The sequence below is a fragment of the Thermoascus crustaceus genome (genome assembly GCF_041956765.1).
Source record: "Thermoascus crustaceus strain CBS 181.67 unplaced genomic scaffold VTN00scaffold_3, whole genome shotgun sequence".
Lineage (NCBI taxonomy): Eukaryota > Fungi > Ascomycota > Eurotiomycetes > Eurotiales > Thermoascaceae > Thermoascus > Thermoascus crustaceus.
The window spans coordinates 3812365-3828412 of NW_027192529.1; the positions used below are offsets into that span (position 1 = coordinate 3812365).

Sequence of the window (16048 nt, forward strand, 5' to 3'; positions counted from 1 at the left end):
AACCAGCCGCTAGATGTATTTGCACAAATCTCTAATTGCACATCGGAGGAATCGCAATAAACGATACAGAGAGAGGCTTGTTTGGACCCGCTATCTGGGCAAAGGTCAAATTGGCGCGGACCCCAAACACATAACTTCCTTGTAATGTTGGCGCAGGGATTGACCACACCTGGGATCAGTTAAGACAGCAGTCAAAGAGGCTGTGCTCAACGGAATTGTGGTCTATGCACCAATGAGAGAAAGGCTTGGACCGCACTGTGGCTTGTCTAGGCAACTGTCAAGGTCCTCATACAGATTGCCAATGGACATTCAATGTTGTGGCCATGTGTGTGGATTCAGATGGAGTTCAATAACAAGAGCAACTGTTACAACGCTTGCAGAAGTGAGGCTATGAGAGGGGGAAAGCTCTCGGAGAAACTACAGGCCGACAAACCAATCAGGATACAATCAGACCTCCTCCTTCGATTCAGTCTCCTAATCAGAAGGGCTATTTCGATTAACAATGTATATAAAGACGCTCCTTAACCATGGGGATCAGGACCCCGTGGTCAACTCAAATAGCAATCCAGATAGTAACATTGCTAGTAACGGCCTATTTATTCATCTCTTTCTCTTGCTTTCTGTCCTCAAAATAAACCCAACAAGCCTCCGCCTAAGAAGTCTTAGGTCTGCCGTTACAGCAACAGCAACACTGGTAGAGCCATGATGGTAAAAAGAGAACAGCCGTTTCAGATCCACACATTAGTGAGTTGAAAAAAGCACGTTCTTTAAAATGTGTAACTCTGTCAAGAAGCTTGTCGAACACTAAGTAAGGGTAAATAAAAGGCTCTGTGAATGGTGTGACGGCGCGGCAGGCATCTAGGCGGTAAGGTAGGCGGTGTTGAGCATTTCTTTGTCTCTGAGATACTGCCGGTCCGGACCTACTTGCCTATATATCTCATGTTGCACGAAGCTCTGCAAATTCTTTCCTTTCTTTTCCTCTCATGCTTTCGATTCTGTATGACAAGCTACCATAGTTTTAGCTAAATAATATTATGACTGAGCGCCGTCACAAATGGCACCCCGCAGATGCTATTAATGATGGTCATTTTGCAAGGAGTATGTCTCACAGCAAGAAAGCTGACAAGTCCCCAAAGGACAACAGGAGGGCACCTCTGAGAGCTCTCATGCCTCACATGAATATAATTTCCAGAAGCAGGGTTGTAATTAAAAAAAAGCAGATTTTTGCACATATGTGTAAGACATAAAAAGATTGTACACTACTGAATCACATGTTTTATTACCTCTCCCCTACTACCTACTGTCTTGGCAGATTGCTATTGTATACTCATGTGATTTTGAAGCTATTGGAGGGTACCCAGACACTATGATAGGTCACAGACCCTAGGCAAAGCCAGCCCAGATCGCAATATAGCAAAAGCGGCAAGGTGGGTGGCTTGGACAGGGGGGAGGGGGTGCCGAAAGATATGATTCAGTAGTGGTACTATAGACCTCAGCCTATAAATTTCGCGACCACAGAGGTTGGGCTCCTAAACCAAAAAAAACAATTTTAGTAGCCCAAGGCACAAAGATATGCTTATGCAAGACAGCCAAGATCTTATGCATATAGCGAACTGAGCGCAAGCAGATGTGTTGACGGAGGTAGAATGCAGATTGTCCTAATGACATATCTTAACTAACTTTAATTGACTCTTGACTCTTGTGATTTTTAACTTCTCGGGTAATATTGCCAAGATCCGCAGTCAGTAAGGCTCGGTAGCTGAGCGTGGCTGTGTCTATCATTAAATCCCTGGATACCTACCTAGGTAGGTACCCTGGATCATGAGCCTACCGATATATGCGGGATTATTTTCGTCCAAAGACTTTGGATGCCGAACGAATTGAGTCTTGCGCCAACCCCGAGTGCCCAGCGCGCTAGATCTCCGCACTGTAACTGCAAATCCACAGTGGAGAATTTGATTACGGAATGGAATTCTTAAAGTCATTGACCGCTTTGCAGGAAAAAGATCGCAAGCTATTCACAAATTGCAAGCTGCAACTCAACTTCGGAAACGCGCGGGGATGCGGGATTTACCTGGCTCAATGAAAATCTCAGTAGCTATTACGAAGTAGAAATTCGTCTTGCTGGATGCTAGGCGAGGGGCTCTCGGGAGGGTGGATACCCGGACTTGTCCCTAGGGCTTGAGCTTATCCGTGGACAGAAGCTGCTTATGCCGAGTTGAGCTGCACTATGCAATGAAGATCTTGTAAAGAGCTTGATCAAGAAAACATTTGGCCATGAGCGCGGTTTGTTTTGTCCATAGAGGCCTTCAGCGCTGGCAGGGAGCACTTACCTATTAAGTTATCCCTTCTGTTCGTGCTCGGCCTCTTTTAACTCTGCTCGCCTGCCCACTTCTTCACTCCCCTTTGCATCTTATTATGAACGCCCTTTTAGCAGAAATGTCGTGGATTCCATCTTATTCTGCTTACGATACCATCTAGTATACGTCGCCTGCCACAATGCTGGGCTTTTTTGTGTCTGAATTTCCGTTCGCTGCTCCTCAGAGTGACATTGTTACAGCCGTCAAGTGACGAACCTCTAGCGGGGAGAACATTTTCGAAGAGCTTCTGCTACTCTCTCATCCACCGGGTGTATTCTACTGCGACGGTACCATACGTCTGGGTTTAATAAGAATCGTTCCAAAATGCTCACTTCATTGATACGCACCCTTGCGGCTGTGACGCCTCGAATCCCTATCCTATCGAAGCAACGATTGAACTTCATCACCTTGCACTATATCTACATCATCTCCTGGGCTTTAGTCGCGTCTCTGATAATTTACACTGGGGAAAACATCAGATACATTGACGCCCTCTTCCTCGCATGCAATGCGGCGACGCAGGGCGGCTTGAATACCGTCGACCTCAACCTGCTTCATGGGTATCAGCAAACGGTATTGTGGTTTGTTTCGATCCTCACCAACATGATACTCATACATTCACTTCTCGTGTTTTACCGTCTGTCTTGGTACGAGAAGCGTTCCTACTGCATGGTCGAGGATGCAGTATCCAGTCGACTACGCTCAAGGTCCGGAACCGCGATAACTACCAGTGGACATCACGACGGCGAAGGGGAGCAAACCGGGATATCTAAAGACATGCAAATTCGTCCAAGTACCCAGGGGATCTCCGACGAACAGAATCTAGCAATCGACGAGGCCGAATTGGGACTTGGGACTGAACTAAGTCCGCTGTTGCAACCAGCAACTCTGCGGATGTCATCTGATACATGCCAAGATAGAAGGGTACCTATCCCGTCGTTGAGCTGGAAGCACTGGCGATGGATAGCAGACAATTTACGATCTGGTAATCGTCACCAAGGAAAAGAATCTTCGCCATACATGAAACCGAATACCGCAGTCAGCGGTGTCTCTGACTTGAGCGACACCAAGTGCATAGAACACAGAGCGCTGATGACCTTATTTGCAATTCTCGTCAGTTATTGCCTACTTTCTCACTTGTTTGGCATTATACTTTTGAAATCATGGATCGACTCGGACACAAAACATGGATCTATTGTGGAGGCCTCTGGTGTGAACAGGACGTGGTGGAGCGTTTTCACAGCGACATCCGCATTTCAAAACTTAGGGCTTACGCTTACACCTGACTCTATGATTTCTTTTCGTGATGCTGCTTTTCCGATATCAGTCATGACGTTCTTAATTATCATCGGGAATACTGGTTTTCCTTGCATGCTGCGTTTCATTATTTGGTCACTCTCAAAGATCACTTCACAGAGAAGCTTGCTTCGGGAAGCGCTGCAATTTTTACTAGACTATCCGAGGAGATGTTTTACGTTGCTTTTCCCCAGCAGGACGACATGGTGGCTTTTCGGCATTCTAGTCCTTCTCAATGGGTTCGATATGATATTATTTATACTTTTGGATGTAGGCTACCATCCCTTACTAGGTTCGCCTTGAATTAGCTGACAAACAACCAACAGTGCGACAATCAAAGATTCAAGCCTTTATCTTCTATGGAATGGATAATCGACGGTTTCTTCCAGGCCACCGCTACTCGGACAGCTGGATTCTCCATCCTCCCCCTTTCTAAACTCCACCCTGCGATGCGAGTTTCCTTTCTGGTGATGATGTACATCTCTGTTTTTCCGACCGCCCTGTCTATGCGAAGGACAAATATATATGAAGAAATGAGTTTGGGAATCTACATCGACGATGATGAGTTTGGCGATTACGGAAATATGGAATGCAGAAGGAAGTGGAGCCTGCCCGGAACCCATGTTCAGCGACAGCTTGGCTTCGATCTCTGGTACATATCTATTGGTCTTTTTATCATCGCTCTTAATGAGGGTGCACGGTTGCAGGACAGAAACGATCCCTCCTTCAACATGTTCTCCGTCATGTTTGAGACGATCTCCGCATATGGCACCGTTGGTCTCTCACTTGGATACCCTGGCACTGAAACCTCATTCAGCGCGCAGTTCTGCACGTTCTCGAAGTTGATCATTATTGCGATCCAGATTCGTGGTCGACACCGTGGATTGCCGTACGACCTTGACCGTGCTGTCTTAGGTCCGCCGGAGTCGTACGATACAGAAGACTATGCGCTGGAAGGCACCGTGAGCACACGACATCGCAACTCACGTATTAGCAGTATAGGCAGTGCGAGTAGGCGGAGAGGTCACCACTTAATGTCGAATACTAATATTATGGATCTTAGGGTGTGAAAAACTACTGTCATACATAATACACCAATGGACACAGCATTAACATGAATATAGCCTTTTCTTTGCCGTTGCTATTTTTTTCCGTTTTCTCGTGTCAGCTCTACGAGTAAATTGTTTTTATTCATTTTCAGTCACTCTGGAGACACACAGTTGATTTTTGATAACTTGGCTCCAATATTTCCGTCATTCCCGTTTGAAAATTGAATATGAAGCATTTACAAACATATATACGTGACCTTTCTGCACATCATTGACCCATGTTACTCAGTGTCGATTTTCCAGTCAACTCGCAGAGCTAACGAGTCATAGCTGTCACTTGTCTATGACATTCACCGATCGGAGCACAAACAACGTTCTTCCGGCCTCAACAGTTCTGCGGTTTGGTGATCAATTAATTGTCCCATATCGGCTGTAAGTACGTGGGATGTAGAAGCCGGCTTTGCCCAGAGGAACGGAGAGACCATGGACGACCTAAACTCCAGTCAGAAAAAGGCAATTCTGTGCACCAGTCTACCACTGTCGGGGCGGTGACACACAATGCTACAGATAACAAGGAACCAGACAACCACATTGAGAGTCTCTGCAACCCTTTTGGCATCTTCTCGCCGCTGTCCTCCAGCTAACATATCATTCTGGAGGAACTGCTGACCAACAGACAAATAAAAGATAGCACCAACCCCAATAGGGCCAAAGAAACCCAAGTATGCCGCATGAGATGACTCCTCAACCTGTGAGATAAATTTATGCATCGCGAAAATGATGGGCATCCGACGCGGCAGGAGGATCAGGACGCCCAAGCAGATGAGCCGAGAAACTGGAATTATCCCATCATTCTTGATAAATGATGACCATGGGCACACCGCACCAAACCACATGAAGATTGATAGATTGAGAATCATGTCTACCGTCGGCTGGAGGGAATCGTCCAAGGTCTCAATACGGAGCCAGTCGCTTGTTCTGTTAATGGCACGCAAAGTCGCTTAGGGGCTCAATGGAATGAAGCCTACTCGTAAGTAGAAACATTTCCTGCAACAAAGCAGGCTAACAGATCATCTGTTCCAATCATCCCACATGTTCCTACGATAAATAACTGCGAACCCTAAGCGTCCACCGTTGCTACTACCGGAGAGGAAACTTACCGCCAAAGATATCGCGAATACAAGAAAACTCTCTCGGTCAACATATCTCCTCGCCTCGGCCCAGTGGAGCATCTTCATAGCAAGCCAACCGACAATGGTGCCATAAATGATACTCAGGATGATGATATATCCCCAGGTATCATAAAACCATATTCCCATTGCATCTCCAACTCCAGTTGTACCGTCACTGCTAATACCCGTGAATTTCATGAGGTAAAGCGCAAAGAAGAGGAATGGGTAACCCAGTCCGTCGTTAGCACCAGACTCGGCTATGATAAACCTCTGCAACGGTCTGGGAATGTTGCTGTCCGCAAACTTGCCCTTGACTATGGAGTTTGAAAGAACCGGATCAGTTGGCGTAACACATGCGCCAACAATAAGAGCATGCAGGAAAGAGAGATTTGGAACCATTACCCATATGACAAGGCTGCTGCACATCCACATGGCAGCCATTCCAGGCCCCAGCAGTAGGGCCAGGCTTTTCCACTCCGTCTGAAGGTAGCGGGCTGGTAGTTGTACACCCGCAAGAACCAGTTGCACACCTAGGACCAGCCTGGTGAAGTACAGGGTAATCAGGTCGAGATTCTTTTGTGATTCGAGGGCATAGTCGAAGGGTCGTATGAAGTTGGTGGCAGAGAAGACAACACCTGCTAGCATCGATATCACTACTTCAGGTCAGGATGTCTGGCTCCATGATGGATACTGGCAGAGAATACTGACGCGCTTCAGACACGTAGAATCTCTCCTTGAGCAGGTACGAGACCAGCCCGAAAACCGTGATGAAACCACCAAGGGTTGCGCAGACGATGTTGAAGTTGGTCAGCTCGAGCGACGGCATCTTCAAAGGTTTGGATCCGACGTCTTGACGTGGGATGTTTGGCTAGGTAGTAGTCTAGGCAGGAGCAGAGCTACCGTTAGGACACACTGAAAGCGTTCCGGGGTGGTGCTGTTGTCGAAGTCCTCCGGATGAAGCCTTCTTCGTGGCTGCCAAAGGCATTGTAGTGCCTAACTGCGGGGTTCGTCTGAGACAAGAGAATCGTGATCTGCAGGCTGTAAGACTCGACAGCGTGAGGCCGTCCCGGCCTTTGGTTCTGTGTCTGGAGAGCAACTCCTGGGTTACTTTTTTTAAGGAAGGTGAGGGGTTGAGAGGTCGGAAATTATCTCTTATCCATATCGGAGAACACCATCTGTGCATAGTTACGGCATCGTGATAGGCAGAAGATTTCTCCGGCTGATCAGACCTATTTGGTAGATGATCAGTCTTGGGAGAGGCCGTTTGTACGTGAGATCACGCTCTCCAGCGTCGAGCTTTGCAGTAGTCATGGCATCCAGCGACGTCAGCGGGGTCCAATGCCGACGCTGAGACATGATACGGAGTATATATCGCGTGGGCTCGGGCTCGGGGCACAGACGCGACGGTGGGTCGGGTGATCTGGCAGACTAACCCTGGCGAGCTGCTTAGCTCACCTTATCCTGTGGCCACGAAAAGTCCCTCATACTGGACCTCCGTCATGTTGCAGGAGCCCCATCAACAGGTAACTCCTCGGTCCTGCCATGATGACAGGCGCAGGAGACACATGGAGAAAAAAAAATTTTTTACTATGATTTTTTTTTCTCCAATCTCGAAATCCAGTTCATACAGCGACTCACCGCGCAGAACATGAGATTGAAGGTCATCAGCGAACTAACACAGATAGATCATGATGAAATGCTCGGTCTAGGTCGTTCCTGCATCCACTCAAGAGCTTGCTGGCAACAGCCAAGCCTGCACAGCCCTTCGGCCTTGGCTTCGTGATGTTCCCCGTTTAATGAGCTGATAGCCGCTAATGCCAACGCCCGCGCGATGATCGGGTGGGGTCCTTTCCGCTTCCAGAGCTTGCTTGACATTACCTGGCTATAGGTGAAAGGTTCCAGCTCCATGCATCGTACGTAAAAGTTTTCCAATGATCTGGACTCCTGGTGCTGTTGCGCGCTCCCTGTGGACGATTATGGACAGTTTGGCTAAATTTTCACCTCCCCTTGGGATCTGCTCTGGCCCCATCGCCACAACATGTGCGCGGTCTAGAGATATAAGGATGGAGGGAAGCTCCTAAGAGCCGTCTACCCTCCCTCTGGCCACTCGTTGCGTTCGTTACCGACATATATTGCCAGGAGTCGGCAATATGTGGAAGCCACGCTTAAATTTCATCAGATTGCATTGTGAGCTCGCGTTCGCCGTGTTTAACCGTTGTCGAGAGTGACTTCTGACGCTCGTCTCTTTTCAGATGCATATATAGTGGGACTGAGCATTATTGGCATGATCATCATATACCCGGCGAAAAATATAGCGGCCATTGATGCGTTCTTCTTCGGAGTCAGCGCTGCCACCACAACAGGCCTAAACACGTTAGTATTCAGCCATTCTCTACGGGCTTCTATGTGGATCCAAGCTGACTGGCACGAGTCAATGGCAGCGTCGACGTCAAAGAGCTCAAGTTGTACCAACAACTTGTGATATATTTCATACCCCTGGTGGCGAATATCGGTGTCATCAATCCCTTTGTTGTGTTTGTTCGGCTGTACTGGTTCAAGAAAAAGCTTCATCGCGACCGCATTTCTTCCCGACACTGTTAGTTATCCCTGCTGGTTGTCGATTATGACGGTACTAATAGGGCGTTTATTAGTTGACACATCGTGCTCGTTGCCCACTGATCTAGAACAGTCTCAGCGGAGTCATCAAAGCAGCGAACGTGCCGGAAGACATAGCTACGATTCCGACGAACGAGGCATCAAGTTTCCTGGACCAGGATCCAAGCCACTGAAAGATGAGAGCAAAGGAGATTTCGACAGGAAGTCTGAAAGCGGAGAACCCACTGCTGATACCGTTGTGGGACATTCATCGTGCGTGGATAAGTCTGGTGGCGCCAATTGGTTTGTGCCTTTCGGTTAGCCGATCGGGGTGCTGACTGTCGCTTATACATGTTGGGTGGAATAGGACTGAGACCGTATCTCCTGTTGAGGATGTTTCTCCACATATCAGCTTTGCCGATCCAAAGCCTCGAGGGACTGGTCATGAAAAAGCACTGAGGATCCCAGGTCCAAGGGACGTTGAACGAGGTACTGTATTATCAACAACCCAGAGATGTCATGTGCAGATATGTTGCTGACAACTTCTCAAGGTGCCATTCCTCATGAGATTGACGAGGATAGCCCCGATGATGGTAAACTTTTATTGTGGACTTTATTTCATGAAGGCTGCTGACGATTGTGAAGATCAACCAGCGGACGCTGCGGATATTGATGACCCTGAACCACATAGGAGGTTACCAAGGGTCAATAAGATCCTGTCGCATGCTACCTCAATCGATCGAGTCACGACTTCAGCTTTCGTTTTGGGTGGGCGTCGAGAGAGAGATCTTGGACCGATAAGCAGATCCTTAAGCAGATCAACATCGAAAAAGCCCACGCCACCAATGCCCTATCTGTCCTACAAGCCAACTATTGGTCGTAACTCGAAATTTCTAGACTTGACAGAGGAACAGAGGGAGGAACTGGGTGGAATCGAGTATCGGAGTCTCAAGGTATTGTCAAAAATTGTCGTGGGTGAGTTCATCCTTCTAGGGTCAGAGTTTTGGAGACATTAGGTACTTACTATCTCCAAAACAGCATACTATGTACTCTTTCACATTTTCGGTGTCGTTTGCCTAGTTGGATGGATCCACAATGCGAGCCGTCAGTACACGGACTATCTCGAATCTGTCGGGCAGGATAAAACGTGGTGGTACGTACTGACGAGAGAGCCCGTTGGAACTGATCTGATTTTATCTTAACTCCAGGGCTTTCTACACTTCGATGACGACATATAACAACTTGGGGTTTACCCTCACACCTGATTCAATGATCAGCTTCAGGACTGCGCTATTTCCGATGCTCTTGACGACATTCTTGATCTATTTCGGGAACACCGCTTATCCTTGCCTGTTGAGGCTCGTCATCTGGATACTATTCAAGCTGGTCCCGCGAAGATCGTCTCTCAAAGAGCCGCTGAATTTCTTACTTGACCATCCCAGACGCTGTTATACTCTCCTCTTTCCTAGTGGTTCGACCTGGGCGCTACTTGGAATCCTTATCATCCTCAACCTTATCGATATCATCTTGATCCTCGTGCTAGATCTGCACAACCCCGAAGTGAGCAGTCTCTCGCCGGGACGGCGGATAGTCGCGGCCATGTTTCAAGCAGCCTCCGCCCGTACCACAGGAACGTCGACCTTTAGTATCGCCAACGTACATCCGGCAGTTCAATTCACTCTTTTGAGTACGAGCCTCGCATAATAGTCTCGTGTTTTAGTCGCTAATATTCTGGCAGTCATGATGTATATATCCGTATTCCCTGTCGCCATGAGTGTCAGACGGTACGTATGGCGGCGTCCTCTTTTGGAGAGATAGAAATTAATTTTATATCCAGGACAAACATCTACGAGGAATCTTCCCTTGGGATATACAGCTCGAACGACGAGACCAATGAGAATCAAGCGACTTCATACATTGGATTCCATCTACGGAAACAGCTTTCGTTTGATATGTGGTATATCTTTGTGGGAGTATTCATCATTTGCATCGTGGAGGGACCTCGCCTTGCTGATACTAAGGACTATGTAAGTCTTCCTTTCTTTATGTTAATATCGCTAATACATTGCTTACGAGACTAATTCGTATTCTTTAGGGAATCCAAATCTTTTCCCTTTTCTTTGAGGTCGTGTCAGCCTAGTATGTGCCTAGACTCGTCTTTTCGAGAGCGACTGTATTAATTGATTTCGCCACAGTGCCAACGTCGGCCTCAGTCTTGGCTACCCCAACGTCAACACCGCACTGAGTGGACAGTTGCACACCCTGAGCAAACTCGTGATCTGCGCGATGATGCTCAGAGGTCGTCACCGTGGTCTTCCCTATGAACTTGACCGTGCTGTAAGTACCTAACTTGCTTTTAAGCGGAAATTTTTATATGCTGTCTCTTGCAATCACTAACGATGCCTCTAGGTACTATTACCGAGCGAGAAACTTGAACGAGAAGAGACCAGCGCTAGCGGCGCAAGGGCTTTTGCTTTGAGTCGGCGCCATACGAGATGAGCGAACGCTATTTTTCGATCTTGACGCGTTTTTCTGTTATGGGCGTTTACGTTATGAACAAATCATATGTTGCGAAGTACATATTACTGAAACACTAACGGCTTTACGCTGGCTTGTTTGTGGGAATTGTGCAAAATTGTTTGGTTCGATTAGACTAGTCTATCGGTAAAAAGGGGTTTGCGTTATTCGCTGGGTACAGTGTATACGGATGGAGTAAGGAGGCGTCTATCCAGTGCTAAGAGGAACTGTACTTAAATTCCAGCAAAAAATGTCTGTATATTATGATTGACTTGAGGTGCATGCTTTAGCACTATACCAAGAAGAATTGTATACGTACTGTACATGCAGATATCTTCTATTTTGAAATAATATAGTTGGTAGGTATATTCACATACTCTATTTATTTCCACTTCTTATTTTATCTCTTATCCGTCAGGCCTTATCTATCTTGTATTGTAATGGATGTTATCCTTGTAGAAGGCCCCCAACGTGTAACCAATGCCTGTGAACAGGCTTTGGCAATTGCTGGACAGGTGCTAGATACAGTGTATGCGCGTTTCAATTCTAGAGAGCATTCTCCAGCAAAAAGTTTTAGATGTCAAGAGCGTAGCTACTATGTGGATATAGCGCACGGAGCAACCACGGCTCCCGCCCTCCCAAGACGCCAATGACGTCGACGTCAACCGCTCTTCTCATAATCAATCTTCCCCACCAGATCCCGACACCGCAGTCCGAGACGAGACCATCCATTTTTTTTTAAATAATAATTGCATGTCTTCATCCTCTTCTTCTTCAACATCCTTCACCCTCAAACTCCTCGTTCTCCATCTCCTCCTCATCGCCGCCTTTTTCCCAAACGCTTTTATCGGCACATTCACCCAATTCCTCCCGTCGATCTTTCACCACCACCACAAATCTTCAACCCCGCACCCCACGACGAGCAGTCCTACAACAATGACCTCCTGGTTCCAAAAGACATTCACCCTCCCCCCGCGCGCCCGCGGCTCGTACCTGATCACCGACCACGTCATGTCGGAGCTACCCGAGCTGCGCAACTACAAGGTGGGCATGCTGAACCTGTTCATCCAGCACACGAGCTGCGCGCTGTCGCTCAACGAGAACTGGGACGAGGATGTGCGCGAGGACATGAGCGACGCGCTGGATCGGATCGCGCCGGCGGATCGGAAGGGAACGCTGTACAGGCATTCGGCGGAGGGGGAGGATGATATGCCGGTGAGTTGACTTCTTTTCTCTCTTGGCTTTCTTTCTGTGGTTTGGTTTGGTTTCGGAGGAGAGAGCTCCGACTGACGATGGATGATGTTTTGTGTTGGGTGGCTAGGCACACATCAAATCCGCACTCATCGGCGCGTCAATCAACATCCCCATCTCCAACGGCCGTCTGGCCACCGGCACCTGGCAGGGCATCTGGTACCTCGAGTTCCGCGCCGCCAAGCACTCGAGAAGGGTGGTCGCCACGATCCAGGGTGAGAAGGCTTGACTCCCCTCGGATCGCGATCAGGGTCGAAACTTGCTATGATGGTTTATGAATGATGTGATGATTGTTGTTGGTCTCTTGTGGAAGTAGAGAGTTTATGATTAAATTTGGTGATGTATGTATGGTGTTGAAGTTGAGGGTGTGTGGATGTATTTTTTTTTATCTCTCTGGGTCGGTCAGAGAGCTGGATGATTTATCGTGAAAACTGTTGATTATTGTTCAAAGGATATATGACGAGACTCGCTATCGATGAGCAGGATGGGAATACCCGATGTTACTATCATAGGCCAACGATATGGTCAAGATTTCACAATAATACTGTTGCACACGCCAGTTCTATGATCTCTCCTCACTTGTAGAGAACTGTACCTACAGACCGATATCAATCGATCGATCTATTGACTTCTATTTGTTCTGCAGATACAGAAAGCTGTACGTCAAGCGAAAGGTGCAGCAGACAGGCTCAAACACAGGCTGAAACGGACGGAAAGGAGGCAACAACAGTCATCAACGCTAAGGAGTGCAGATCAGAGCAAAGCAGGATCGGGCGGGGATATACGGCATGGCTGGATGATAATGGCTTTTTATCGCTGCTCAAATCCTTCATTCGTGATGCGCTGGGTCTCGTTAACCTCGGCAGGGTGCCCGGTGGGCTTGAGCGGGTAGGTCGTCGAGGGCAGCGACTCGAGGTATGGGCGGTGCTGCTCGTGGGCCTGAACAATACAGTTAATATCTAACCACAGGATACTCCTGGCGCCACGCGGGACAAGGTGTCAACGTACATATGGGAGACCGCAGTAAGTGCAGTAGCAGATCTGGGGCTTGTCGACGTTGATGAAGATCTTGGGGTGACCCAATGGGCCACCACCGCCATCGCACTCGACGACTCTCTTCTTCTGCCATCGCACAGGCTGCTTGTGGATGAGCTCGATGGCCGCGTAGGGTTGGGGCTGTTTATCACGTTAGCTACATGTTCAATTATATATAATGTCATTTCTTCACATGTGGCTATGCTTCTCATCGACAAACCACTACGAAAGCAATTCAATTGATCATGTTCAAACTGACCTGAAGCTCCATGATCGTCTGCTCAAAACGCGGACCCGTCATGGCCTCCTCCCTCGGCCGCTGGCTCTTGGCCCACGTCGTGGCCCGGTTCGGAGCCTGCAACTGGCGATTACGCTCGCCAAATTCAGGCGCCTCCTGCAGCGGCGCATCCCAGCTGCCGACCGACTCGAGCGGTGCGGCGTTGGTCTCGGAGACGTTGGGCTTGGGCTTCTGCGGGGAGGGGTCGTTGGCCGGGATGAAGTTCTCGGAGAGGCGAGAAGCCGTCGAGGAGTATCCCGCGCGGGGAACGATAAGACGCGAAGTCGACGACCACGCGGAGGACGACAGAGCCGTCAGACGGCTTCGTGCTGAGGCGAACATGATGGGTGGTGTGTTGGACAGCACGATATTGCTGATGTCCGAAGAAGGGGGGAGAAATAGATGGGGACGGGTCTGGGGGCCCGGACTGGGGACATCGTCAGCCTGGGGCTCCGCGCGCTAGCCTCGGCCAATCGGCGGCTCTCTCGCTCCGCTTTTCGCGGCGATTTTCTAACCCGCCCGCAAATTGATCCCTATCAGCGTCGTTGCTTAAAACTCGGCGTCAACTGACAAGGCATATACAACCAGCGGAGCTGGACGCTCTCTGAGCCCGACACTTTACATACCTTACATTTTCCCCTTTCCCTTCAGCTGCGCCAGGCTGTTCACAATGTCGGGCCCATCGACGCCTGGCGCAAAGCCAGAGAAGACAATGTCTTCGCGGCTGCTCACTATGAAAGTATGACGGGATCTCTTACTTATTTCTTACCTCTTAAGGTCAAACATGCTAACACTGCCTTCAAGTTCATGCAACGCGCTGCCGCAGCGCAAGCAGCCCAGCAGTCCCCATCCACAGACGACAATCCCGCCCCCAAGCGACCGCGCCTATCGACGGACGGCCCTGGCTCCACGAGTCCCGCGACCGCACGCTCCTCAGACCTCGAAGCCATCTCTGCTGCCGTCGCAGCGGAGGAGCAGAAACGCGCGGAGGCTGTTGCGCGCCAGGCCGCGGAGGCGGGTGAGACGGAATGGGTGCTCAATATCCCCGGAGCGGCGGAAGGAACGGGAGGATATGCGCAGCAGCCGTACATCGTGCCGGCTGGGTCGTTGGACGCGGAGGATGAGGATATGGCGTATGGGGGACGGAGGAGTTATGGCAACTTTAAGCGGAAGAAGGTTCGTTCTTTTGATCTGACTTCCACGCTGCTGGGATCTTGTTTTGCTTTTTCCTGTACGTCCGCGCACTGACTTCTTTCCTTTGCAGGCGCAGAAAACAACCGACGAAGACGACACTTCCGACTCCGACTCCGAAGATGAAGACGAAGAAGACTTGGACGAGAACGACATGTCCGATCCCTCCCAGATCGACGCCATGATCCGAAGAGCCAAGGCCCAGGCGGCCAAGAAGAACAAAAAGGAAAAGAAGAAGGAACCGCAGGTGAAGCCCGTCAACCTGTCCCGGCTCACGAGTATATCTGGCGGTGGCGGTCTCATCTCACATTCGGGAGGGAAGAAACATGGTGGCGGGAAGGGGCAGAAGAGGAAGAAGCGGTAGCTGTACGCTTCTTCTCAAGCACACGCTTTCACCGGTCCAGCCTGGTTGGGTATAAATGGACGTGGGCCACCGCTTGTTATATTATCTGACCTTTGTCGTACATGCGTACATACATACTGAGCATCGATTCTGGGATGGCGTTTTCATTGCATTGCATAACCAATAGACGTTGGTTGATAGGGCCGAGCGGTATACCTCTTCAGTGGGGACAGATTACGCAATGGCATAAAATTTTTTGATTTATGAAACATTCTGAACCATGATTTCCATTGATTCACCAATTCGTCAACTCATTAATCCGCTAAACATGAGAATAGGGATGGGAAAAAAGGGTAATCGAGCTATCTGTCTTTCGGTCATTTGAATTAAGAGAGAATCGGGTAAGACAGTTTCTTAAGAGATTGTACATATATTGGTCCATATGCACAACAAGACGTATCCTTGAGGCGATCCCAGAGGCGTAAAGAGTTAGTTATAAGGGACACGAAAGAGGATGGGAGTCGAGCAGAGGAACAGTGTCAACTTTCAGTCTGAAGAGTCGAGAACACGACCAGGTCAAAAAAAAATCAGACCACAAGACGTGTAGCATGCTTTTAGAGACGATCTTTCTTTAAGGGACATGCGTGAAGAAAGTAGTATGACAGTGAATAGGAGTATATAGATAGAGCGGGATCGGCCCTGAGGGCCTTTGTTGGTCGGTTCGGGTTTCTGTATTAATAGTCCTGGTGATTCCGTACCTGAGGGCTTGGATACTCAGTCCAACCTGCCTGAAGGGCAGTACCTCCTTAGCTCTGTATCATGCATCTTACTAGGTGGAAGATGTATAAGGGAGGAAATTATAGCTGTTGATTTGCCATGGTTTGAACGTTGTACAGGCTGTCAGTTTAACAGGCAGTAGTAATATCTAAGACTGCTCTACACCATTAGCCATGTAAAATCCA

General features: G+C 48.8%; 6 protein-coding genes across 6 annotated transcripts; 4 read left to right on the forward strand and 2 right to left on the reverse strand.

Annotated features, from left to right (window-relative positions):
- Positions 1-2499: 2499 nt before the first annotated feature.
- On the forward strand, positions 2500-4726 carry VTN00DRAFT_6575 (uncharacterized protein; the record flags this gene model as incomplete). The annotated part of the gene is made up of 3 exons (XM_069433226.1): positions 2500-2514; positions 2583-3926; positions 3983-4726. The coding sequence occupies 3 exons, from the start codon at positions 2500-2502 to the stop codon at positions 4724-4726; spliced, it is 2103 nt and encodes a 700-aa protein (XP_069289007.1).
- Positions 4727-5113: 387 nt separating this feature from the next.
- On the reverse strand, positions 5114-6703 carry VTN00DRAFT_6576 (uncharacterized protein; the record flags this gene model as incomplete). Its single annotated transcript, XM_069433227.1, has 5 exons — positions 5114-5197; positions 5263-5677; positions 5734-5816; positions 5866-6530; positions 6586-6703. 5 exons carry the CDS (start codon positions 6701-6703, stop codon positions 5114-5116), a joined length of 1365 nt encoding a protein of 454 aa, XP_069289008.1.
- A 1324-nt stretch (positions 6704-8027) lies between these two features.
- Positions 8028-10971, forward strand: VTN00DRAFT_6577 (uncharacterized protein; the record flags this gene model as incomplete). Its single annotated transcript, XM_069433228.1, has 14 exons — positions 8028-8064; positions 8130-8250; positions 8319-8473; positions 8529-8775; positions 8840-8961; positions 9024-9065; positions 9118-9447; positions 9511-9625; positions 9681-10159; positions 10211-10256; positions 10310-10499; positions 10568-10611; positions 10668-10809; positions 10882-10971. 14 exons carry the CDS (start codon positions 8028-8030, stop codon positions 10969-10971), a joined length of 2160 nt encoding a protein of 719 aa, XP_069289009.1.
- Positions 10972-11742: 771 nt separating this feature from the next.
- Positions 11743-12469, forward strand: VTN00DRAFT_6578 (uncharacterized protein; the record flags this gene model as incomplete). The annotated part of the gene is made up of 2 exons (XM_069433229.1): positions 11743-12204; positions 12311-12469. The coding sequence occupies 2 exons, from the start codon at positions 11743-11745 to the stop codon at positions 12467-12469; spliced, it is 621 nt and encodes a 206-aa protein (XP_069289010.1).
- Positions 12470-13050: 581 nt separating this feature from the next.
- Positions 13051-13894, reverse strand: VTN00DRAFT_6579 (uncharacterized protein; the record flags this gene model as incomplete). The annotated part of the gene is made up of 3 exons (XM_069433230.1): positions 13051-13179; positions 13249-13416; positions 13535-13894. 3 exons carry the CDS (start codon positions 13892-13894, stop codon positions 13051-13053), a joined length of 657 nt encoding a protein of 218 aa, XP_069289011.1.
- A 328-nt stretch (positions 13895-14222) lies between these two features.
- VTN00DRAFT_6580 (uncharacterized protein) lies at positions 14223-15107 on the forward strand (the record flags this gene model as incomplete). The annotated part of the gene is made up of 3 exons (XM_069433232.1): positions 14223-14291; positions 14357-14728; positions 14817-15107. 3 exons carry the CDS (start codon positions 14223-14225, stop codon positions 15105-15107), a joined length of 732 nt encoding a protein of 243 aa, XP_069289012.1.
- Positions 15108-16048: the final 941 nt, after the last annotated feature.